Genomic DNA, 26,751 nt, shown 5'->3' on the forward strand with positions numbered 1-26,751 from the left:
AAAGCCTAAGAGAACTTTAGGGGTTGATTTGTCAGTATGAAAATGAAATGCTAAAGTAAATCGAATTGAACGCTTATTTGCTCACAGCAAAACAAAATCAAACTATGTTAAATGGAAAGATAAAACTACAAATAAAACAAAAACCAAAATACGTTAGAGCTTTCAAATAATTGTTAAGAAATAGAAAGGGTTCCTTGAAGGGCTTAAGCATTTTAACGAATTGATACGCATTGTAAAAATTCGCAGTCCGCAAAAAAAATGCGAATACAAGCAGACTGATACCAGCATTCCCATGCAGTTAGTGCATACAGGCATACACACGCACACGCACACAAACATATTTACATATATAAAACTACCACCACTTAAGCTGGGATGGATTCCCCAACAGTTTTTCACCACGCGCTTAACTTTAATCACTGACAGTAACATATACACGCGCACACACACACACACACACATACCATAGGAGAGACAGCCAGCCAGCCAGCCAGGCAGACTTGACCAAAAGAGGATAAACAAAATGTAATATAACTGAGGGGGCAGCTCTTACTATTTGCTGAGCAAATCCCTGAGGCTCTCTCGCTCTCTCACCGCATGCGCACTGGAAGCTGCCCTTAAGCCGAGCTCGACCAATCAGCAGCATTCTAGCAAGCTTTATGAGCACGATTCGGGTGGGCCAATCAAAGCTTTGCACATTTCCAGGCAGCCGAGCGACGCGCTGCAGCATTGCCCCTACAAATATGCATTCACCGTGGTGGAGGCACCCCGAAGAGCGCGCAGTCGCAACGTCGAGATGCGGCAAGCGTTTGCCTCGATGGGCGCCGCCCAAGTGTCGATTACAATAGCAACAACCTGCATTCGTTGCATATCTGTAGGCTCAATTACATGCAGACACACACACAAACACACACTCACACACAGCAGCACACAGAGAGGCAGACACACGCACACAGACAAAGGAGACATGTTTGCTCAGTGCCATTCGCATTGCTGCCTGCTCAGGCTCCGGCCCAGGCGTCTAGGTGACAAATTTTCATGCCAACGCCTGTAAATATGTACTAATTTTTTCGTACAGCCCCTTTCGCATTGCAAAACGAGGGTAATTGAGGTCGACAGCGCCATAGCCATAGTCATTGTCGTCTTTTGCTGTGTTGATTTTTCGCATTGCATATTTCTAGGCGGCTCTGCCTTGGTGCCTGCCTCTGATTGCGAGGCAGCTGCTGTTGCCTCCTGCAACAAACTCCAGGAAACACTTGGGGCATTATTATGACGTCTTCTTTGGCGCGCACGAGTGCCCCGACCGGCTTGGTTTGGCTTGGCTTGGTTGTATTCTTCTTGTTTATTTTGGGGTCATCATGTTTACCAGCAAAATATTTCTCCAGTGCCAGAGAGCCAAGTGTGAAAACATTTTCCTTCGTTGCACTTCTGATTGCCGTCGAAATTGGAGTGCCACAAAAAGTGATAAAGCAAAGAGCACAAAATATTGCAATCTATAAAACCAACTGTCTGCCATCTGGATAAATCAAAAATGTGGTCAAAATTGTCGAATAGGCATTTTATTTTTCGAATTGTGTTTGGGAGGGCAATCAGTGGACACCAAGTGCTTGAGAATTCAATTGATGCCTCAATTCCCATTTGAGAGGAGTCGAGTATGCTCAAGCAATCTAAATCAGTTTGGCAGTCGATATTTCATAAAAGTCTTATCACAATATTGGTTTTTATATTCTCCATCTCAATTATTGTTTTCTATTTATATTATATGCTTATTAAACTGCTATAAAACGTTTTTTTTAATTGATTTATACAAGAAAACATCACGAACATTAAAAGATTGCTATATTCCTCAACAATTATTTTGCACTTGTTAATGAAACCGACATTTTAGACATGCTTTCAGTGGCAAGACTTGACTACTTTAACTTAAAAGTGTACCACATACATTTGCTGCTTTTTTCTACAGCCCACATAATTTCAGCTTCAAGTCACAAAGGTCACATGGAACAGACCCTGAGGCTGGGGCGCACATTGGATGATGGTCACGGATTATGTTGGAGGCTGAAAGCTGCAACCGCTGTGCCTATTTGCACAGCACAAAGGGGCAGAGCACGTAAATGCATGTGCAAATATATGTGAAGGGAAAAGCAACGCACACACGTACGTACATACACAGACCCATACCCATACACTAGCACACACATACTCGTAAGCACCTGGTGGAATGACAGCTGCAAAGTCGAAAGGGAATTGAGTTAGGAGCCAAGAGCTTTAAATCAAAAGTCAGCCAGTCAGGCATCCAGCCAGGCAACCAGCCAGGCCTATGTAAATAAATGCAATATGCAGGCGCAGAGTGAAAGCAAAGCAGACCTAGCAAAAATACCAAGCAGAACATTTCTTTTTTTGCTTTGCTCACAAGGATACGCCCGACGTCAATGTCGACGCAACTACAATTGAAAATGGCGCCTTAGTTTTACGGGACCGATTCTGATTAAGGCCAGAGGTCGCTCGCCGGCGCATCATCTCTGTCTGTCTCTCTATCTGTCTGTCTGTCTAGCTGTCTGACCAGCAGACTACCGCAACCGCATGAGAAAAAAATCCTAAAAAATACTTTGGTGGCCCCCGTGCATTGTTGCAATGTTACGAAGTAAGCAGAATTACGTGCATTTGTTCTCTGCAGTGCGGCTCGTGTACATAAATACGAGATGCGGCTCCAACGTGCTACGCTAAATAAACAAAGACACGTTGACTGCATTTCGGATGAGCGTTGCCAGCCGACTGACTGACTGACTCTCTGTTTGCCCATTTGAGCAAATAAATGCCGCATACTTGCAGACGCATTTCACTATGACGCTCACGATTAGGCTTTAACATTTAAAGGAACTCAACAGCCATATCACAGCTCACCTCTCTAATGCACAACAATCAGAGAGATTGGTCTATCAATAATTAATATTGTGTACGAAAACCGCGTTCAGTACGGAGTTACACATATGGAATCTGCATATCCCGAACTCCCTATGACTATTGATCATCCAAGTCCTTTAAAGATACGACCTCCTACCTACCAGATTCTGCGACGTTGGTAGGAAAGACTTTAGTTTAGGCACTCTCTACTTTTCTCGGAATACAGCTGGGATGTCCTTTTTGTTTTCTGAGGGTTCGTACAACTTGCCTTATTTCTTGTGGCGATCACTAAGGATCGGAAATGGCACTCAGGAAGACCCTTACTGTCAAGAAGTATTTCGTTTTCGTATTACTGGGAGGCTTGCATCACAGTCTTTTGATGCCCAGTTTGGTAATCGATGTTGCTCGTATTAAATTGTACAATCAAAAATGTTGATCAGAAAACGAAATCTGCGTGATTTTGATATCCATGTAGAGGGCATTCTATCATTGTCGTCTTTCTGTTTCTATGCAGATTAGTCCTAAAGCTTTGTCTATGAAACTTTGCAAAGGTCCGTCATCTGTTGCAGGTAATAGATCGGACCACTATATATCATAAAGGTGCCATGGGAATGATCCCTCGGAACATGGATTCTTGTATGAACAACTTTTATGTGTATTAAGATATCCTTACCAAACTTAGTGCTGTCATATGTATTATAATGCATTCCTTAGCTAATTTCTTGCGAACAAGAAAAATATTTTTTTATAAAAATAATAAAGCAGAAGTTTTACGGTTTATGCTATAAAGAAAAAAAAAATATACATAAAGGAATTGCGTTTCTTAACTCGCTTTATAGGCCGAATGTACTTTGTATGTTAAACCGGGAGAATTTTCTATCGTACATATTTGTATTTACTAAAATTATTTGACTTTCATATCCACATTATTAAAACTACCATTACGGCAATCGCTAACTAATTTTGCAGCACGAAATCTGTTTTAGCATATTTGTCTGAATTGGCAAGTGCTTAAATATTATAATTACTATTCCATAAAATTACCCAAATAATTGCCCATTACATAAATGGGCAGCACACACTTCATTGGGTGCTGTGTTTTTGGTGAGTTCATTTTTTGTATCAGAGTATCCATAAACAGCAAGAGACCATAAAAAAATGAACGTTCCAAAAGTGCTTATCATTGTTTTAAGCTTTATACCGTACACCAATATGGTAACTATACACAAATACAAAACGGATCAATTGTATAATTCCCAACTATTTTTAGAAATCCACATTTTTAGTTTTAAAAACACCAACCTGTGACGAATATAGTCCGAACTTTTTTGGAAACTTCTCTTTGCTTTTCGAAAATGGTAAACTAAACGTAGACATGGAATTAATCAGAACGTTGCATTCGGGCTTGCGCATAAATATGTATTTTTTTACACGTAGGCTAGAGTCGGAAGCATTTCGAAGTTTCTATCAATATTCTTTAGACATGTGTAAGATGTTGGCCAAACTTAAGAGCAATATTTTCAAAAGGTGGTTTTCTACATTTTACGCATATGGAAATTTTGAGAAACATTGCCCAGTCCAACCAAATCATTACTATATGAAAGACTATAAAATTCATGAATTTGAAATTCCTTCATTTTTGTTTCCTGGCTTTTATCGCTTAACATTGAATATGATTCAAAGTCAAGACAAAAATAAAAGTATGGAATTTGTAATTGGCTGTGGGGTGGAAATCGAAGTAAAATAAATTCATTACTTATTGTGTACTTATACCTGAAAAGAGATGGGCATGGGCCGTGGGGTTCTCTGTGGCCCTCTGTGGCACGATGTGCTCGTGCTGCAAAACTCTATTTCATTTGTGTTAAGTGCATGGCTTGCAATCATACAGAGCAAGAAGTCCAGCAGAAATTTTTCAATTTTATTTGTCAATTTGATTTGCTATTATTCACAAAGAAAAAAGCAACAAATGAGAAACGTCGAGAAATATAAAAAGATTGCATTCTAACAATATTAACTAAAAATTGATATCAGGAACGAGAGCATTAATGAGTTGCTTAGCTAGCAATATCATTTGTAATGCAATTTGAAAAATTCTCTCTAAATACTGTTCATTTAATCCTGGCGAATCTTGATAATTTCTTGTGGTTTTAACATAATAATAAAATAATAAATAAAAAATTTGATGAAGTATGTTTAATCACAGTACTGATGCTGCCATTAACGCAATGTTATAAGCTAGCTATTTTGCTTGTGTGCACGAAATTTGCCATTCGACATTTATCTTAATCGGTAAATTCTAAAATATTTAAGTATTATTACTCTTATTACCTCCAGATTACCCAAATTGCCTTCCACATAATTATGCAAAACTCATGTCAATGAATGCTGTGTTTTTAGTGAATTCATTTATTGTATCAGAGTATTTATAAACAGTAAAAGACCACAAAAAAATGAACGCTCAAATAAGATTTATTATTGTTTTAAGCTTTATTCCGTACATCAATATGGTAAATATATAAAAATGAAAAAGGCTCAGTTTTAAAAATCGAAACGATTTCTAGACATCCACGTTTTCGATTTTAAACTTACCAACTTGTGACGAATATAATCCGAACTACTTTGGAAATGTATCTTTGGTTTTAAAAAAGGATAAGCTAAGCCTAGACATGGACTTACTGAGAACGTTACACTCGGGCTTGCGCGTAAATGTGCATCTTTTCACACGCAAGCTAAAGTCGGAAGCCTTTCACAGTTTTTATCAATACTCTTTGGACATGTGCAGCATGTTGGCCAAGCAAAATAGGAATATTTTGAAAAAATGGATCTCGACATTTATGGCATATGGCAATTTCGAAAAACGTTGCCCAGTTCAACCGAAACACTACTATATGAAAGACTATACAGTGCATAAGCTCGAAATTCCTTCATTTTTGCTTCCTGGCTTTTATCGGCTGAAATTTAATATGATTCAGAGTAAAGGTCAAAGCAAAAGTAAGGATTTTGTAATTGGTTGTGTGGTGGAGGTTGAAATAAAATAAATACTTTGGTACATACTGTGTGTAATACATCTTTATCGTGTTTTATTTTGTCAGTTATTAACACGGGAATATCGGACATGAGTGTGGACATATGAAGCCTCTTGATTAAAAATACATTCGCACCATCAATTAACCAAATCATAATATTCAATTAATATATATGCGCCACATACTATAATCTAGAGATGTTCGACTGGAAAGAAAGCTACGTTTTGTTTAAAACAAATACAATTTGTTTCATTTTCCATGAGGCTGACTACTATCATATGCTGATTGGGAATATCAATTAAAATTAGATTAGCACCGCATTTTGTTTCTAATGAGAAATAACATTTGAAACGTCATTTGGATTTTGTAATCGGAATGAAAGTGTTCATACATTGTATAAACGGCCTTAACATAATTTTATTATGTTCGATCTGCGATCTGCCAGTTGCGAAAGCCGTGAGTATAGTTTAGTACATCAACAAATAACATCTTCTTTATGTTCATTCAATAAAGTCTAGCGTAATTGTCCAATCTGGCGGGTGCAAATACAACCCAAAGTACTTCGATAACTTCACCATGAGCATCGTTAACAACACGGTCAACCTCGATATGATCACCAAAAAGACTTTTGACCGTGGCTTCAATGTACACGTCGACTTTTCGATCAGTTTGAGCAAAAGCAGACAATATCAACGCGTCTTTGCCCACACAATGGACACTTGTGGGGTTGCTTCTACGGTAAAAAGAAACATATTCAAGGCCTGGTTCCAGAGCATGTTGGATCGTAGCAACTTCGTGCACAACTGCCCAGTGCCCGAGGGCCATTATTTTCTGCGCAATTGGAAGGTGGATCCACAACTGGTGCCTCAGGTTTTGTACGCGGGCGACTATCGTGTCACTTTTTACTTTTTCTATGGAAAACTCAAGTCAAAGCAGGAAGAATTCGTAATAGACTTGACTGCTTATGCAAAATTAAAAACGAATTAATTTGTTGTTAACTATTATTCTTACTATTACAAATCTTGTAGACAAGCAAAGCAAATTGGTAAGGCCCAATGTAATAATTATGCAGCAGATACTAGAAACGTTTGAAGCCTATTTTACTTCATATTAAACATCATTCTCTTGGCTGTGCTAATAACTTGCCAGCACTTATCCTAACTCTCCAACATACGATGTATTACACGCTTGTTTCCGAACTATACTATACTAAACGATGAGTTAGGATAAGACAACTGTGTTTGGTATAGAGTCATTTTTCACAGCAAGAAAGATCTTAAACCCAGAACGAGCATCTCAAAAGTTTCTGGCTAATCCGTACTACTATAAAAATAAAATTTTTTTTGCGAAACTGGATTTTTTATGCCAAACACAATTTTCAACCAATTCCTTTGGAGGATAATGATAAAGTAATCCGATAATACTGACATTCTGCACAGCTCAAGACTGAGACTAGTAAGCATAGAAGCCCAGAGACAGCAAGAGCTAGGGCACGATTTCCTTCCAAAAAAAAACTATTTAGCAAACTAGCTTTAAGCCATGATTCTACAGAAAGTTTTGATTAAAAGTTGGAATGCTCGGTTAGATTTCAAGTATGCAGAATATGTTTCTTTGGGATTATGTTCCTTAGGATATGTTTCACCTAAGAAAAATGGTGTTATGCTGTAAATCTGCAGAAGGTCAATCAGTTTAAAAAGTGAAATAAAATTTGGATTATGACTTCACCTCACATGCCGGCCATTAGCGAGCGGAGCTCATCACAATTCAGTGACAAGAACAAGTGCATCGATGATCGCTTCATAACGAGCTGATGCTAAGATAAGCGTTTCGGTAGAGAGCTGAATAAATGATTAGTTGAAGCATTGAAGCCGCGTGTGTCTAATTGATTTTTGGGTTATTTAAACAGATGAGTGGATATATTGAATAATTTACCAATTGTTCGTATTATTAGAAATTGGTCGCTGTACGTGTCAAAATGCTACCGTCGCGCTTTTATTGTTGTTTAGCATTGTTAATAATTGGCTTGGTGATATGTGTAAATGTTTATCCTAGTCAAGCGGTAAGTCTCGCATAGCCACTATTTGGAGATACTAAAAATTTTAAAATTTCTGCAGGAACGTCATGTCGAGTTTCTGGCCAGCAACTATACTTTCAATACGAAATATTTCAAGAACTTCACCGTTACTATTGCGAATAAAACCCTTAACATGGATATGGAATTAGCCAGGCCTATTCAGCGAGGCTTCAAGGCCCACGTTGACTACCAACTGCGAATGGCCAACGCGAAGAACTTTCAAACTATATTTAGCCATCATTTTGATGTATGTGCCACAGTGAGTAATGTCAAGGATGGACTGCTTAAGAGCTGGTTCAAGAGCATGCTGGAGAACGGCAACTTCATGCACAACTGCCCGGTGGAGGTGGGCTACTACTATCTACACAATTGGAAATTGGGCTCCACTATGACGCACCAGTTTCTATATCCTGGCGAGTACCGTGGCAAGCTCTATTTATTTTATGGGAAGTACAAAACCAAAACAGAAGATCGAGTGATCACCCTCACGATTGATTCTATACTGTACAACTGAGCGAGTGAACTAAATAAATCAAAAGATGGCTTTAACAGACGCTTCTGCTATCGCAATCATTACAGGTCGCACATTATTATTATCCATCCAAGTCCCGGCGTCGTTGCAGCCAGGAGCCTCACGAGAAATAATAATAATATCCTGTACAAGGCTGCAACATGTGGCACGCAACGTTGTTGATTATCGATGGAGAAAAATGGAACAAAAAATCGAAAATAAAACATTCAATTTAGCTACAATGTCCTCGATGTCATCATCGTCCTCGTCTGCTACGCTTGGCAGCTGTCGCACACAGCAAAAGGAGCTGCCGGTAACGGCTTCTTTAACTCCATTTTACTTCTCGTCGTAGCTGCTTCCGCCTCCTCTCGATAGCGTGTATACTTTTTACTTTATCGCTTCCTAATTGCCGCCCACCTGCACTTGTCACTGGCTCACCAGGCGGTCCGGCCTGGCATAATTTTCACAGAATTTTCCAGCGATTCGCCTAAGGCTCACAAACAGAGCTGCTTGTGAGTGTGTGAGAGAGACGGCTTGCCATGATTCCCGCTGGTATAATTATGTATAGCGTGTATGTAATGATGGCTCCTCCTTAACGCCCTGCGTCTGATATCGCCTGCGGCCATCTCAGCTGCCCGCTTGACTAGTGCTAATCAGTGATTCAGGTAAGCTTTGTTTAATTAGTTCAAAGCCTGCTGCGGCATCTAATTGGGCTGTTTCAGTTCAAGCGGCATGAATCAAAATTTGCCTAATGCTCCATTTATTGCAGAGAGAGAGAGAGAGCGAAGGAGAGAACGTGAAATTGTATTCTGCTTGGGCAGCTCAGGTAATGACTTCCTACAAATACAGCAGGGTGTAAGTTAAACAATTTAAATAGTGAAAATTCTACTACTGCAATATCCAAGATATGCTCTATAAACCGAAATTGTATGCCAATATTTACACAGGGAACAAATGAAAACTCTTCCTGATCAATCATATATAACTTCAAGCTATATTGAATGCTACCTTTGAACAACTTTATCCCACTCATTGGATAAAAGGTATTAAGGCCGCGACAACCTCTGCTTGATAGTACGGTTAACATTTACTTAGTTAGGACATAAGAAATCAACGCAAAAGCGTTTCACACTGTAAATCAATTTCACGCCAAACAAACGCTAAACGTTATTTAACACAAAGCACGACAACAATAATGATGGCAATTTCCTTGAGTACCCCCGTTTGCCACACCCAATATTATTTGTCTCAAAGATGTTCCCGAAAGCCCTGCAGTGCATGGGATCGGGACTTTCTCAATAGCAGTGCTCGACGCTTCCTACATTTGTCGATGGCGACAAATACAAGAAATTACGCTTTGATTTTGCCTTGATTTCAGCGGAAGTGCAATGATAGCAAAATGAAAGCAGGGGAAATGAAAGCACAGAAAAGGAAAAGAAGCCACTGAAAACGTTGCGTACTTGCCAGCGCGTGCGAACGTGTCGAGTGCGGGTCCAGGATGCCGCATGGCGAGTCGGGTGGATGGTCGGTTGCAGTGTGCAGAATGCACCAGTCGTGAGCCGGGTAAACTTGGCGAGTTGTTAAGGGAAATACTTTGGCCAACTGTTATTGTCAGTGTTTAAATTATTTTGCGCTTAGTTTGCCACTCGCATAAATCGCAGCCAACAGCAGCAGTGGCAACAACTGCTGCACTTGTCCGCCATTCAATTGCGTGTCCATGTCCTTGTCCATGTCCATGTCCGTGCCCGTACCCCTGTCCGTGTCCGCGTCCGTGTCCCCGTTAGTGTCTGTTTCCGTATTCTTATCCATATCCTTGTCCAGCAACAAAAAGCGCGCGTGTCGCGTGCGGAACAAATCCAACCAGAGCCAGGTTGAGGCTCATTAATTTATTTATGCGAAGTGCACGTGCAACGATTTGCTCAATCGGAAGTGAAAAATTGTGTTAGCGATCAGATTGAAGCGATAGCCGTGGGGCCATAAAGAATTCATGGGGCTTAAATGTGCCAAATTAGGCAGCCAACATGCGTTTATGTTCAATATTGTCTAAACCAATTGGACTATAAAGTCTTGCAATTTTTTATTCAAAGTATACAAATAAAATAATCCGTTCGTGTGTGAATTGATTTGCTTCAATAACATTTGAGTAAGTTTTGGAAGTGGGGAGCTGCAGTTTTCAGGTGCCATAGTAGGACAATAAATCCAAGCTCCCTACACTGGAAGAGAAAGCCGACTAAATCATGATCCTCTTTACGTCGGTAACAAAAATTAGATTTATTACCAAATTTATTTTCATATAAAAAGCCAACGTATTGCTACTTCATTTTAATGTCCACAAACATTGAGGTATTCGTAAGCATACCGTTGCCCCAGTCCCGCAAATAAAATAAGGAATCAATGCGAAAATGACCGGTCATTATGAAAGCGGGAATGCTGTCTTTATCGGGTCGCAGGTTCTTCCAGTAATAGTTACCCTAACGAAACTTAATTAGCAATAATTCAGATTAAGAAATTTCCAACTTACCTCTTGAATCGGACAGCTGCGAGGCATATTTGTATACCTGTAGATGTTCTGCACCCAACTATGGAAGACGTTGATGCCTTTGCCTTTGCCAAGCAAATTGCACAGGTTCATATTGTAGGAAAATATCGTTCGATAAGTATTTTTCGTTTCACGCTGCGCGATGCTCACTTTCAGCCAAAGATCAACAGTTAGGTTTCGAATTATATCCAATGTCATGTTAATTGCCATGTGATCTGGACTAATGCGTGCCGCATAATTTGAGGCATATTTGCGACCAAAGTTAGTGAAAACCTTGCGAAAGTGCAGCGAATTAAACGCCTGGGGGGGTATAAGAAAGAAAATAAATAGTTAGAAACTAAACTTAATACAATTTACCTTACGACCAACGGCTAATTGCGTAGCATAGAATATCAAAACTATAACTAAAATAACTCTAGCTTCACGAGGCATATTTTAGCTCCAAACGAGTTCTGTTTCGCCAGAATGTCATAAGGTATTTGATGACAACCCAATAAAATTCAACCGAACAATAGATCTTATAATTATATTATAATGTCATAAATCATTAGCCCATACACTATACAATAATGAATGGTCAACTGGCAGATGCTCTGTAAAAACTTTTATTTACTTGCATATACCTATTTACATAAACAAACGTGAGATCATAGGTTAGAAAGTAATACCTAAGCCGGTAATCAAAAAAATTGAATTATTTTACCACATATATAGTATACTATAATATTGTAACTTAAAAATTAAAAATTGTTCCTCTGAGATCTCTCCGTGTGCTCTGAAATATATTTGCCCCGGATCTCTCCGTTCACAGCTAAGTATATTTGCACAGAATAAAAATCCCTTTATATTTGAATATTTTTTTAACGCATGCTTAACTTATTGTCGCTTTTTAAAACACTTTAAAAAGTCAACAATTATTACTTCTTATTCATTATTGCTTTCACAACTTTTCGAGCGTAAAAAATACAAATGAAATTGAGCAAACAATTGCACATTTATTCGCTGCATAAATGGCGTGAACATTTTTAATAGCCGTAAAATTACAGCAGAAATTTATGATGGCAAAATAAAATTGAAAATGCTTTCAGAATGCAAAACGGCAGTAGAATAGAACAGAATATCGTTAATTAGGTATTGCAGCACAGAAAAGCTTGATCAACTTTTTGGTTTACTCGAATTTGGATGATTTATTGGGAGGGAGCAAATAAAATTTAGCATAGTTTGACACATTGCGATAAGAGGAGCAGGACAGCAAATCGGAGAGGAGCAGAAAATGAAACTGTCAAAACCAAGTAAAATTCATTGACAGCTGCAATTTGGAAAAGTTTTTTTTTGTTTGCCAGAGAGTGAAAAATGGGGAATGAAGATGGCTGTGCAGTGCCTTGATCGTATCGTGCGGCAATTAGCATTTTGTGGCAATGTTGCACAATAATTTAACGAGCCAGCCAGAGCAGCGCAGCGGGAGCCTTTAGGACGAAGCCACAAAAAAGATGCCTGCAATTGTGCGAAGGACGGCAAGACGATGAGCAAAAAAAAAAAAAAACGGAGAAAAAAATTATTTGATTATCCTGCGGCCATGCGCTGTCACAATTTCGCAGACTGCCCGCCGAGCGTGTCCGGGGTCCGCTTCGTTCTGCAGCTCAGGTCCCACAGTTCCAGCTCGTCCTGTCCTAGCAGCAGCACGAAAACTGCCACATCAGCAAAAGTCTGTTAACTTCCGGTTTATGGTTGCAGCAGCTTATGGAGTCATTTCCGCTGGCTCGTCTTGCCCATTCATTCGGCTCAGCCAACCAGCTGGCGGTGCCCGCAGACCATTCTATTAAATCATCATTTCATTTTGTACTCGCTTCATTTTTTTTGTTCTTTTTTTTCGTGCTTCCATTTTCCCCTTGCAACTCGGTAGCAGGACAGCGCACTGCGCTTGCGGTAATTTTTTTTTCAAGTGCTTCCTTAGATTTATAATTAAGATTTGGTTAGCAGCAATAGCGGCTCTTTTTGAATTTATGTGCCGGCAAATGTTGCCTGACTGCGGCGGCAGCGGCTGCGTCTGTCCTGGTTGCCCGGCTACTGCAGGCGCCTCTAAAAACGGCACTTTATCATATTTCTATCGCCCGGCTCCTCCGAGCTGCAGCTAGAGTGAGAAAACTACAAGGTAAACTTTACCGGAGCAATTTAATTACGCTGATAGGTACTTACCTGTGAAGAGCGAAAAGATATGACTATAAAAGCAACATTATTATTAGACCGGTGCATTTTACCCTTCCATTCAATTTTCACTTCACATACCTTGTCCTCATATGAATGGATAATAATGTCTATATACCTGTCCGTAAATAAGGACGTGCAGATCTTAGATACATAACATATCAAAAAAACAAGAGCGAGGCTATATTCGAGGTGACAAAGATTAAATACCCCTAGGACCATTTTCTCAATGTCGTGTTAAGTTTCATCTTACAATCAATCCAAGCTTAGCATAGTTGAAATTCACAATATCTGATTTTCTCTCAAGAGTTCGCTAATGAGTTGTTTTTATGAAAATATCATTTTCTACCGACTTTTCAGGTAGATCCTGATTATAACAAAAATGTTTTTTATAAAAGAAACTTTATTTTCAGCCAATCATACGGAGGGATGAAAAAAATGTAATACCCTATTCAAACGTATGAAAAGACATCCACAAGCAAAATTGTCATAAGCTTTGCATTCAGCTTAAGAGTAGACAAATGTTGCTCTTAAATAACATCAATGTTCATAGCCCGATTGCTGGACTATACTTCCAAAATTGTTTAGTTTTGTGAACGGCACGGGGTGGTATTTAAAATACATGATACCTTGGGTAGAATCTACATACAATTTAGTATATTTAGCCCGTTTAATCCCCCATATCTTATCAAAGAACTGTTTGAAAAAAATCGATATCTTTCGGTATTTGTCAAACTAGGGATGATCTGATAAACAAATTAAATAGCGCGAGGATCTACATTTCCAATTTAAAGTCTTTAGCTCTGCTTTGTTAAAGACTCTTGGATCTGTGCGTTTATGCAGAAGGACGATGGACTGGTAGACTTGCGACTAGATCGATTAGGCTCTTCGTTCATATCAAAAACATTATTACTTTATGGAGTCATAAGTAATAATGTCTGTCACATACATTTATAACCCAATAACATCTAGAATGTTGCAGTCATTCTCCAAGAACCTTGTAGATTGATCGACTCATCTGTTAAAATAAAACTTTGGTCAGAGTGAGACTATTTTAACCTGTTGAAATCATCTTAAAGACAACTAAGACGTTATTTAAAAGGAAATACACTTGAAATACCGGTCGTATTTCCATTTCTAGTTTGGGAAATAAAAAGCAGTTAATTCTACAACTCAGAGACTCCCACACCAAATGCCTCTTTGCTGACAGTTTTGTCTCACTCCTTGTTACCAACTGTCGCTCAGCAAGTTAATGAGGAACAACAGCAGCATCGCCTTTACGTGAAGCTGCAGAAAAGTTTTGCTCAAGTGGCATTTTTCCATTTTCCACATACAGGCGTTCGCGTTTTAACTCGAAGCGGCAGCTGCTGTTGGAATAACGACGATGATTTCGTTGATTTGAATTGTGATTAAAATGCAGTGTATAATTTTTTGGCACGCCTTGCCAGTCTGAGACAGCCAGAATGTGCGGCCCAAAAAGTTTTTGCCTCGTTTCACACTTTGTCAGACTGTGCTAAAATGCAGGACCGGGAGCGAGAGTGGGATCGGGATAAAATGCGGCAAGGGAAGCCAAAGAAAAATTGCAAACCGCAACTCGTGTCGACTTGCCGCTCCAGCTCGACTTGATGTTAGAATAATGAAGAGGCAAAACTTTTGCGCTAGGCATGTAATTTTTCGATGTGACAGCCGGCGAGCAGAGACCACCAACATCCCAACCACCCCACGTACCGGAAACGGTAGTTGTCATTCGTTTTCTGCATTTGTTACAAAGTTACATTAAAAAAAAAAAAGAAGAAGAGAGGTAAAAAGAGAGAGAAACACACCCACAACTGCATAAAAACTTCTGTTGTGCAAGATCTGAAGCGACTCGTGCATTCTTATTATTCGCTCCTTTTTACTAACTTCCAGTTAGGCCTAACACTTGCAACGCTTGCAATATGAGCGCCAGGCCTGGCCTCAGTTCCAGTATTCCCCACATCAGCTCATAAATCACGGCCGGCCCAAGCCTAGGCCGCGTTATAAATGCGAACAATGACACAATTGATTGGCCAATTACGTGCGCTTCGGGGTGATTATGACGTTACGTACCGTTAGCCAGCCCACTCGTTTGCCGTTGCCCTGCAACTGAATGTGAACCTGAACCGGGCGACAAAGTGGGCTGGGGCCTGGAGCTGGCCATGGGGGTGACCAGACGGCGTTCATGTCATGCCTGGCTAAATTTACACAATTAAATGCGTGAAATTCGTTTGAATAATTGAGCAATTTTTCTGTGCATGGCGGGGGCCACAACAATTTGGGCATATAGCCTCAACAAGCTGTTTGTTTTAAAGATCCTGGCGAAATTTAATGAAAAATTCACGCACAAAAAAAGGGACAACTATTAACATATTATGACCCATCGCCAAATTAAGATATGGCATCTGTATCATCAGCTATATGGGCCTCTCATAACCATAAATCACAATTGAGTCCACTAAACGAAACCATTCAAAAAATGTTGTGTGTGGAAAAGGTCGCTAGGGACTAAATCCAAGCGTTGAAGACTGCCCGAATCCTGTGTGTCCTTAATGTGCTAGTATGGAGTTGCGTTAAGGTTCAGCTCGGAAAACTGAATGGATGGGCAAAAAAAAAAGGAGAAATTTTCGCAACTTTATTGCCAATGGCCGAGGCAAGGCAAAGCCACAGCTAATTTATTTGCAGGCTCGACCATCTATGCGACACAGCAGCGCAGAGAGCACAGAGAACGTCATCCTGGCAGGCACTTCATTGTGCAGTGGCTCGTTTAAAATGCTGATTCAGTTTCATCATTAACCAGATTAATATGGCTCGGCCCTACCACTGACAGGCGCAATATGGCAGACGGCAGCCCAATGCCGCATCTGCAGCCCGGTCTCAAATTGGTAATCGATGTCCATCCCGGGCATGTTCTAGTCATTGCCCATCTCCCGCATGTAGCTGTCCTTGCCAATGGCCATGTGGTCATCCTCATCGCCACCATTATCGTTGTCCTCATTGCAGACACTTCAAGTTTATCGCATTGCAGTTTGTCGAGCGTCACGCGGCGTATGCGAAATATTGGGCCAATGAATTTTTATGCGAGCCGTGTGCATCGCGTAGGGCTTTAGATAATTATGCAACGAATTTCTGGCTAATCGACCAAACCAAAATGGCGTTGTGGCTCTTTAATCAGGCATGTGTTTTGCTTAAATTTCGTTCGCTGCCATTTTGATCAGTAAACACTTGACAAAAGAGAACCTCTTCGAGCAGATTATGGAGCATCAGTATATTGATGCCCATTCCCTGATCCGCTTTGGGTTCGCTGATTGCAATTTTAGACGTTTCCGTCGACTTCTCGTTCTGAGCTCTGTGGCCCACGGTTTACTTAGTATCTCTGGCAGCAGCCGCGTGGAATTGTGATAATATTTGCCCGAAAAAGTATTTACATTTTACTCAAAGTTGGTTGCTAAGAAAGTATTTTTTTTCTCTCTCTCTCTCTCTCTCTTCCCGCTCGCCCCTCTGAATTGTAAATGGGGCAAGTGCGGTGGAGGCGGTGCAATCACAGTTTTCGACATTTTACGAAATTGTATCGGCGTCAAAGTTTTCCTTTACTTATTTGTTTGACTACTGTTTTGGTTTTACTCCTTTTTCGCTTAGCGTGAAATAAGAAAAGTTTTTTATTTAAACAAATTTTTAGCGTAGGCACGCATGGCATTTCGTTTAAAGTTTGTGTTCGCTTTTAGGACAAAACACTCGAGTTTCCTCTTTAGTTGGTTTACAGTTCAGTTAATATTTATATTTTAAAACTCGGCTTGCACAGAGCGTGCTTTCATTTTGTCTTTAAATGAGATCAGTCAAAATATTTAATATTTATGAATCTAGATTTGTAACATTTCAAAATTCAATCAATATTTTTTTTTAAATAAAATGAGACTATTTTGTAATGAAACAAATCTATAGACGGATATAGCTATATCATATTGCCTGTTGATAATGACTGATAAATGTATATAATTGTTTTACCTCGTGGTAAAATTATCATATCCTCGGCAAGGAAATAAAAATTGTCACAAAATTGTTTTGCTTACAAAAAAGTTACCAAATCTTTTAATATCGCGTTTTACCAGTACCATGTTGTACTGAGAACATATACCAAATTTTCCAATAACTAAGAAATTACATTACGTTAAGTGAATTGAAAAATTTGTGATGTACTATATGTTCGATAGGATTGTTTCTTATGATGTTTGTGAAGGCCAGGCACATAAATTCTTAACAAATTTGATATTATGAATCATATATGTAGTTTTTAGATGAGAAAGGTGAAATGTGGACGGACTGATATACGGATAGGAGTAGATCGACTGGACTGTTAATTTTGATCAAGCATATTCATACTTTATAGGGTCTTCAGTGTTTCCTTCTGCCTGTTTTGCTCATTAACACAACCTCAAAAGGGGAGAATTTTCAGATCTCTGATAACGAGTTTTTAAGAATGCACAATTCAAAAATTGCATACATCAGTTCAAACTGTAAAGAGTCTTTTCTCCCCAGGAGGCTGGTTTCAAAAAACATTCAGCTCGCACAAGGAGCTTTTACTCATCTGTAAAATATACTTCCTTTGATCATATATTTCTCAATTTTCTCAAGTTATGTGGATTTACTTAAGCATAGTAAAAAGAAATCGCTTCTTCCCAATTCAACCAAAGGTTTTCCCAAGTAGTGTTGTGTACTTAGAGCCAACTTCAACTCGTTAGCCGGCTTAAATTTGATCTGATAAACAGGCAGTCAAAAGTACAAAGGTCTACCGGGATGAGCCTCATTCTATTCACACAGCCAGACTACCAGACAGCCAGTTAGCCAGCCCAGTCAGACGAACAGGCGGAGAGGCAGCATGACAGTCAGATACATTTGGCTCGAACCGACCAATTAAATTTCACCCGCATCAATAATCATGAAAGCAAAAATTTACAGAGCGGCCGCATGGCTAGGAAAAACTCGAGAACGTGTATATCCGAGTCGGAAAGCCTGCAAATGCCACATAAAATGTAAGCGCGAAATTAATAGGCACGTGGTGAAGGCGGCGCCGCGTTAGACTTGAAGTCGACAAGCGTGTAAATGATATAAATTCAATTTAATAAAATTGTTAAAATCGCAACGAGCGAACTGTGAAAATGCTTTGCGCGCAGGTGAGCTGAAAATATCTGAGAAGTTTCACCAGCAGGCAGGCTTTTCTATCTGACACTAAACTTTAGGGGGGGAGAGGCAAACGGAATGGGAAATACCCGGGCAAATTCCTAGACATTATTTCACACAAAGTGGGTAAAGTTGCTCTCTTCTGTTGTATGTCGACTATTGGTCTGGACCTGTGTCGTTGTCACCGTTGTTATTGTCACGTCTAACTGCGACGACTGTGATGCTGCTCGAGGGCGAGCCACTCGACCAACGGAGCTTTGATATTACTTCAAGAGGCAAGCGTGGATTTCATTTGCTCGCTGCAATATCAGGATAATCGCATAATTTTTAAGAACCGTGGACACCACCAGCTAATAGGATTAAGGGCAATTGAATTGCACTTTCTTATTGCATATTATATTTGTCGAAAATGTATTGCTAATTGGTGTTTTGTAAACGTGCACGTGACTTTGGCTATAATTTGCGTGGACAGGTGCTGCTTAGAGTACATCTGATGTTTTTCAATTAAATTTGAGATTGAAATAGAATTGGATTTGGCGGAAGTCATTAGATTTAATAACTATAACTATATTTTATTTTATTCTCCGGGCAGCCGTCTCGAAAACCTTCAATTGGAACAAGAGCAAGTTGGCTCTGCTATACTAATGTATATGGCCAACGTTTCCGTTAGTACTTAAAAATCCAACTCATCTTGAACTCATTGGGAAGTGCTTACCCCACAAATTTCATGCAATTGCGTCCCTCTCCGCCCCGCTGCTGTGGCTGCGGTTCTCTTCATGTCTAATTTAGCGACATTTTATTGTACTTTTCGCCGCAATCGCTTTCCATTGTTGAAATACAATTTTCTTGTCGCATTTTAGTCAAGTTATTTTATTTTATTCTTGTTGGCCGCAAAATGTTTCTGGTCGAGCACTGCTCGCCGCCTAAAAGCAGGCAACATGCATAGGACACAGATACTCGTACTGTGCCACTGGCAATGTTGTCTGTCGTTTGCACATTTTGGTAAATTTTGTGTGTACTTTGCGGACACACTTGGTCTATTCGCGGGCATGAGTGCGGGCGAGGCCAACTCTGTGCTATGGCTGCTGTGCCTCCACATAACTCAGACACAGTGGCTGGGACAGCGACTGCGGCTTTGTATGCACTTCTTTCATGAGGTCTCTTAAGATAGTGCAAGAATTATTGGCAAGCAATGCGGTTTCTGTGAGTATGCTCTTGTGGGTCCTGCATGGCCCCGCACGAGTGTCGCATATGTTTTATTAAAATGAGCTCAAATTTCGCTTTCAATTTGCAGACAATTTTACCAGTTTTTTGCATAGGCAGCTGCCAGCCATTGTCAGCTGTTGATTTTGGCCTTGTTTCACTGTTTGAAGGGGTTGTTTTCATTAAAAATGCGTCAACTTGACAGAAAGTTTTAAAAAACATTTGCGTGCCATAAGTAAAAGCAGTTTCTTTCTACATGCAAATTCGAATACATCTTTTATGCTGCCTAAAAGGAACTTTTTTACGCACCAAACCCATTGAATATGCTTTAAAAGTGTGTGTGGGCGTCTCCGACCACAGCATCAACAGCCGAGTCGATCAAAGCTCGTCTGTCTGCTTGAACGCGTCGATCTCAGGCTCTATAAGAACTTGATATATTCTTTTCCCAAAAGCAATAAAAAACGACTTATCAGCAGGGTCGTAAGATCTAGGTAAATAATAGGAGTTCTAGAACAAAGCTAGTTGTTTCGTCAATTTCGAACTCAGAACACATCATCTAATAATAATTACTTACGGAACGGTCAAAAATGAATGGATAAGGGACAATAGTTGTATGTCACTTTTTCATCCGTTTGTTCTCAAACCTATTGTCAAGGACCTTTTATTCAATCCGCCACATTGGAGAAATTGAATAGCTTTACGTGACGTGCTTAAGAATTGAAAAAGCTACGACCACGTTTGGAAAATAAGCAGTTGAATGAAAGTTTCATATGAAATCCAGATTCAGAGACTTTCTGAATTAATAGAGACCAGCTGCTGATATCGAACAAAAATATATATCTATATACTAACTTGGAGATATCTTCATCTATGAGTTACATGCTTCGCTAAAAAGTTAATATTCTCTCTATAAGTGACTTTGCCAGGACCCGCCGTCCAAATTTAGCTAGTATTGATAATAAGTGCGAGTACAAATGCTAACGAGCTGCCAATACCAATTACAAATTATAAGAGCAGCTAATCGAATCGAGCTGCAACTGCTTTAATTTTGATTTAAACTGTCGAACATTTGAAACTATGCAAAATAAATTGGATAAGAAAATGTAGCCTTAACGAGCAGTTCATTAATATTTATAAAAGACCGTCAACAGCTGTGTGTTGGAGTAAATGTGTGTGTGTGTGTAAGAGTATGTGGTACGGTAAAGAACAAAGCGGCCAAATTAATTTAACGCCAACGCCATCGCCATCAGTTGCAACTAACAACAGAAAAAACATGAGGAAAGGAAATCAACTGAGGTCAGAGATAAAGAACCCAAAAAAAAAAAAAACTTTTCTTTTTCTCTTAATTTCAACAGCTAGACAAAATGGCGTTGAGCATACCAATGGCAATGGCAGCGGCATAGGCCAACCCTCGTTGTCTGTCTAAAGCGGAGCACAATCCGCAATAGTGCACATTGGCACACTTGATTGATTTCATTTTATATACGATTTTCCAATTACAGAAGCGCTAAAATCAGCAGAAAATCAGATGGCGCACAGTAGGCAGAAACAGACACTAAACATGCATGTAAGAATATACTATGGGAAGTATATAGTACCAATTAGAATTTATTTATAACAATGCTGGCTTTTAGCTAAGCGTATCTTAAGCAGGTATTAATTTAATAGAATTGTATTTTATTATTTTGTAAAAAAAATATTGAATGGAGTTTACTTATAACATAAAGAGTGCAGCTCATATATTTCGAAACTATATAAACATCTTCGAGATCATAAAAGCACACTCCAGAGCACCCACTGTACGCGATACCAAAGCCAATGAAGACCATCCATAGTGGCAAATAGAATAATCTAAGTTGAGCTCTGTATGTTCGTTTGGGTCTCGATTTTCAAAAGCACAAAGCAACCAGCCTAATTGCGGAAGCAATGCGCCGGAGAATTAGTTTTCTATAGCCGACCACAAACCAGGGCGTATACGTAATACAGAAATTTAACTTTTATTTGATGCCCGGTTCGCTCGTTTCCCTCCTAGCTGCGACTGTAAAATGCCATGAAAATGGCAATTAGCCTGGCTGCTAAGACGCTAAGCGGTCAGTGTGCGTTTGGCTGCGTGTGGGTCAGGAAGGGCTGTATTAATGAATAAACAAGACCAAATGAGTTTGGACAACAGCAGTACAAATGGTCTTGGACTTAACTCTTGGCTCGTGCTTTGCGCTCAACTGAGTTGAGCCGAGTGCAAAACTTTTGCAATAAAAAGCCAAAGAAGTTCCACGTGTTTGGCATTGAGAGACGCGCAATTAGTGCCGCTCCACATTGCGCTGCACTTTCTAGATGCAGCCACCCAATTTGACCGAATCAGAAGCCGTTAAATTGTACAGCGCATAACAAATTGGTTTTTTGTCAGCTCCAACATGTGCTTCAGACAATTCTCAGCATACGCAGACAAGCCTTTAACTGCAGCTCACACCCACCACAACCCAGTAAAACTGTCAAGACAGCCGCAACCAACATCGCTGAACGCTTTTCTTATTGTTGTTGTGGGTGTTGTTGTTGTTTGTGTCGCTGATGCTGCCAGCATTGTTAATGTCATTTAGCTGGAGCTTCTGTTCTAATCGGAGTTGGTGGCAGTGTCTGCTTGATATATTGTTATCATTTTAACAATGGAAATTATTTCATTACATTGTTTTTAACGCCCTTTTATTATGTTAGACACGGTCTCTGTCAGAGGGCGGCAGCATCAAATTGCTTGTTGGTATTTGGCAGAGACTGCAGCAGGAACTCTACCTTCAGGGTCTTAATGATAGTAACAATGGTAGAAATAAATAGAAGAAGCATAATAAAGAGTATGAATATAATTTATTAAATTAAGGTAACATCTGAGTCACTGGATCCGATTATAATATATATATTCCTTTTTCCAGTTTTCCATCTAAACAAATTTGTACCTTTTTCAAGTATTAAAAACTTTCACTGACTAAACAAATGCTTTGCGAATCAAATAATTCCTTCAAAAGCGCTTTGAAGTTACATTTTACTAACAGAAAACAGAACGAGAGACTGAGATGCCTCGTCAAGATACACGATAAATGCGTATTTAGTTCATTTGCATTTAAAATGAAATGAAAATCAGACCAGCATAAAAATAAAAAGAAACTGAAAGCAGATATGGCAAAACGTTGTATATTATCATATTTGGACATCATTAAAAATGCTACATTTGAATGAGCGTAAAGCAGGACAGAGTACTTCTCGTCCTCGTCCTCGTCCTCGTCCCTCGTACCTCGCCTGCCTGATGAAGGCACTGTCGTTTCGCCTTTTGCTTGATATGCATAAATGTCAAAGTGATTACAATGCAGGCAGGACCCGCCCGCAATGTGTTTATCGTTTTGTCACATGCTTCAATGCATTCGACGGCAGCATTCAGCCCAAAAAAGGACAGCTCCAGGACACGAGCTGCAAGCGCTGAGCTGTGAGCCGTGAGCTGTGAGTGTGACAACGCCCATTCATTCGCTCACTCGTTGCTTACACGCCCATCGAGCACGACAAGACGACAGGGCGACAGGGCGACAGAGCGACAGGACGACAGGACAACTGGGCGAGTCTAAAGCAGGAACATCGTCCATCTTGATGTACGCAGGTGTGCTTATTGCCGCTCGGCTGCACTTCGTTTGAAGGCAAGCCGAAAATCTCGACAGCAGATCAAAGCCAAGTTCCTATCCCAGACCCTGTTCCAGACCCAGCCCCCTTCTGGCTCACTCACAGGCGTCTTGCAATTGCTGCTCAAGCTGTCTTCGCCTTTGCATGAATTTCTGTGAGTACTTGGCCACAAATGAAAAGCAACGTTTTAATAATTTTGCCCTCGAAATCCTTTCTGAGCGCATTTCATGCCAAGCAATTTCCGGTCACATTTGCGTGACAAGTGCCACCACAGTGAATGGTTGCTGAGGGGTTCTTCTACTGGCTCTAGTTTAGTGGTCGGTGATTTCCAAGTTTTGTAGTGCTTTTGACTGAGAACTGAGGCCCTAACTGTCTGTGTTCAGTGCTAAGCTTCGATTAGTCGAGCTTGACTTTGTATTAGAGGGCAGATAGAGATAAAGACAAACTTATAGCCCAAAATATATCTGTTAATTACAACCCCTATACGCCACCAAGATGCTATTTTGCCCCTTAAAAATTTAAATATCCAAATGTGGCACACAGCTGCCTGTTTAAATGTGACTAAAGCTCCACAGCTGCTTATGTTTCGGCTGTCGGTGCAAAAACCGAGTTGGCAGTTCCATTTCCATAGACAACTCGCTCACAGCTCGTCTGAAAACACTTTGAACTTTTTAAATTTTTAATGAATCAAAAATGTTTTCACACTTTGGCTCACCTTTTTTCACGAGCACCCTATTCTACACACATGTGTGTTGTGTCTGTAAATGTGTGCTTGTGTGTGAATTGGTGAATGGATGAGTTGTCTACTATGCTCGGTAACATGTCCTCTATTCTGTGAGTTGATTTCCATTTCCACCAAAACAGAAAAAATACTGGAAACAGCTCGTCAGCAGCAGTTTAGCCCCTTACTGGGGCTCGGAAAGACCCCAGAAAATGTAATTGAACTTAATTCGATTTGAAGCGAGACAAGTTTTTTGACAGCTGTTCAAGTTCTCAAAGGCCTTCGAATTGCGTTGCTTGAATTACAGCAAGAGCAGGCTTAAAGTGTTGCATCACAGTGTAAAACAAAGGAGAATAATTAAGAATAATTTTTTTATGATAATTTGAATACTCGAATGTCATATAATTGGTTTCCGCGAGCCCAGAAAGAGTAAGCTTATTAGATTTGAGTATATATATATATTATTAACTGAATGCATTGTAAATTTATGCTTATCTGTACGTCCGTCTGTCTGTCGGCATCGACTCATTCATCGCAGTGTGTAGAAATTTTATAGTGAACAAAAGAGAATGTACTTTTTACAAGTTGTTTTTCGTATACTATGCAGATCAAGTATTTTTACAAATTTCCGATGGCGCCTTACATTTCTTAACCAAATTGAGGCAACAATAGGACACATAGATTAAGTAGAACGAGTATAGTTTAGATATATAATTATTTCTTAGTAATATAACCTTAGATTATTTATTTTCTAGTCGGGCCATTTTGCCTAATGCACAATTACTTGCTCTCAAGTATACAATATACGTAGGTGGTACACCTATGAAGTCAAGTGCCGATGGCTGGCTAAGTGTCCAGGTCGTGGTCAATTTTTGCGCATATGTTGCCATGAAAAGAGCTCGAGTGCAGCAGCTTGCGATCCGCAGACCAACACACACACACAATAGCAGCACAAATTTTTCATTTGCCATGAAAAGCACTTGAGAAACCAGTAAAAAAAATACAGCAAGAGAGAACAGATATTTTTTAAGAGCCGAATACTCAATACTCTTAAACAAACTTAGCAATTTTGCAGCTATATAATCTGGACTTTATTTAAGTCAATTTTGATTAAATATCTCCTGTGGCAACTCGTCTAGAGCTTGCGGTAAAAGTTTCGGAAAGTTTAATTTGGAAAACTTTGAGACTGAGAGTATATTCCTGATCAGGAATGCTGTTTGCTTCAGTGCGTTACAAATTGTCTGAAAAAAATGATAGCATCCTCTGCCACGGTCTGCAAATCTTCCAATTGTGCACCCTAAGGCAATTTGTGTGTTGTTGTGTGGCTCCAGCAAGTTTATTTTTCTGCCAGTCAGCCGCACAATGGCCACAGAGGTGGGCAAGCTTCAGCAAATACATATGTTGTATGGAGTATATGAAATATGATTTGAAAATTACTGCAAGTTGATTGCATTGCTTGGATTTTAATTGGTCTAGCTGTGAGCGAGCGGGATAAGAAATCTCATTTGAAATGTGGAAGGGAGCGCTGCCCTCGCCTGATCGGGAGTCAATTACAGCCGAGTGGCACGCCAACTCAATCCTATCTACAAATATTTTCCAATTCATCGACGAAGCCTTACTCAAACACACAATAACCATAAATCTTTGGTGCTGCACTTAACTTGAGCCAAAGTGCATATAATTTTCATTTAAATACCTATCGAATTTGTTGCTCGTCGCTCCTTTGTGTCTGCCACGCCAAAAAAAGTTAAAATATATATATAGTAATAGGAAAAGTAACTGAAAATGTCCTCGCTAGAGCTTCGACAACGTGACTGCCTGAAAGCCTGAGCAATATTTTTGCATTTTGCAATATTTTTGAAAGCGTTGTTAATTTCATGGCTGAATGGTTAGTGTTTTCGGAGGAGCAATTTCTTTTCTTGAAAGGTGCTACTGCAGCTTCACTTTACGAGTATGTTTGGTATGAATAAAGCCAGAATTGCGCGCACATTTGTTCGTTGAAACCAACCGAATTTTTTTTAGTATTTTTCTGATGTCCATGCAAACAACAAATGCAATTAAATTTGCGCATAACTTTGCATTACTAATCGGTTTGGCAGAACTTTTTTAATCACTTCCACACCTATTCGAAGCTATGCGCAGAACTGATAATAAGCTCTGCTTAAATTAAAAACTTTTCACCCTCCAAAACTTATTCTCATCTTTTTTTTTTTTTTGATGCTCCCCACTTGATGCTGCAATTTCCCAGCGCTAATTGCAATAAATTTGCGTTAATAAACTGAAACTGAGGCAAATTGCCAGCAGCATTGGCCAAGTGGTGCAAAATCGGTTTGGGACTAGACCATCTAGCAACATTTTTGTTTTGATACCCTAGTAGAGAGTGGCATACTAGTGTCCAGACTTTTACCAAAAAGGAAGACGACATTGTCAAGCATATAAAGTATATATATTCCTGATCGGGCTAATCAAATTCTAGTTCATATAATGTTCATGGTGCTTTTACTGCAGAAATTTCTAATGGCGGAATCGGAACTAAAGATCCAAAATTGATGTTGCCAAACTTTTCAATTCAGAGCGTCCTATCAACATTAAATACTTAATTATTTGAAAAAACTCACAAACTAGAAGTTAAATTTAGCTCCCAATGTAGCTAAAATACGAACAATCTTCTTAAAATTAAATTTATATTCTTAAACTATTATCTCAGCAAGGGTATTT

The 26,751-nt window shown here is 39.6% G+C and overlaps 2 protein-coding genes across 2 annotated transcripts in view; one reads left to right on the plus strand and one right to left on the minus strand.

Annotated features, from left to right (window-relative positions):
• The first annotated feature begins 6,506 nt into the window (after positions 1-6,506).
• Positions 6,507-8,518, plus strand: LOC135433037 (uncharacterized). The gene is made up of 2 exons (XM_064688968.1): positions 6,507-6,875; positions 8,045-8,518. The coding sequence occupies exons 1-2, from the start codon at positions 6,507-6,509 to the stop codon at positions 8,516-8,518; spliced, it is 843 nt and encodes a 280-aa protein (XP_064545038.1).
• A 2,305-nt stretch (positions 8,519-10,823) lies between these two features.
• LOC135432898 (uncharacterized) overlaps positions 10,824-26,751 on the minus strand; it is an 80,324-nt gene continuing 64,396 nt past the window's right edge. The window contains exons 2-3 of the mRNA XM_064688785.1: positions 11,037-11,354; positions 10,824-10,986 (exon numbers count right to left, since the gene is read on the minus strand). Coding sequence (XP_064544855.1) covers positions 10,828-10,986; positions 11,037-11,264 — 387 coding nt within the window. The 5' untranslated portion in view covers positions 11,265-11,354 and the 3' untranslated portion in view covers positions 10,824-10,827. The remainder of the gene's footprint in view (positions 10,987-11,036; positions 11,355-26,751) is intronic.

This window comes from Drosophila montana, unplaced genomic scaffold (assembly GCF_035044405.1).
Source record: "Drosophila montana isolate Dmon_TW-CO22-7 unplaced genomic scaffold, ASM3504440v1 contig_3216_1, whole genome shotgun sequence".
Taxonomy (NCBI): Eukaryota; Metazoa; Arthropoda; class Insecta; order Diptera; family Drosophilidae; genus Drosophila; species Drosophila montana.

Coding starts and splice junctions, on each gene's coding strand:
- LOC135433037 (XM_064688968.1), top strand. CDS start 6,507: ATGAGCATCGTTAACAACACGGTCAACCTCGATATGATCACCAAAAAG. Junction 6,876..8,044: donor AGTCAAAGCAGGAAGAATTC/GTAATAGACTTG, acceptor AAATTTCTGCAG/GAACGTCATGTCGAGTTTCT.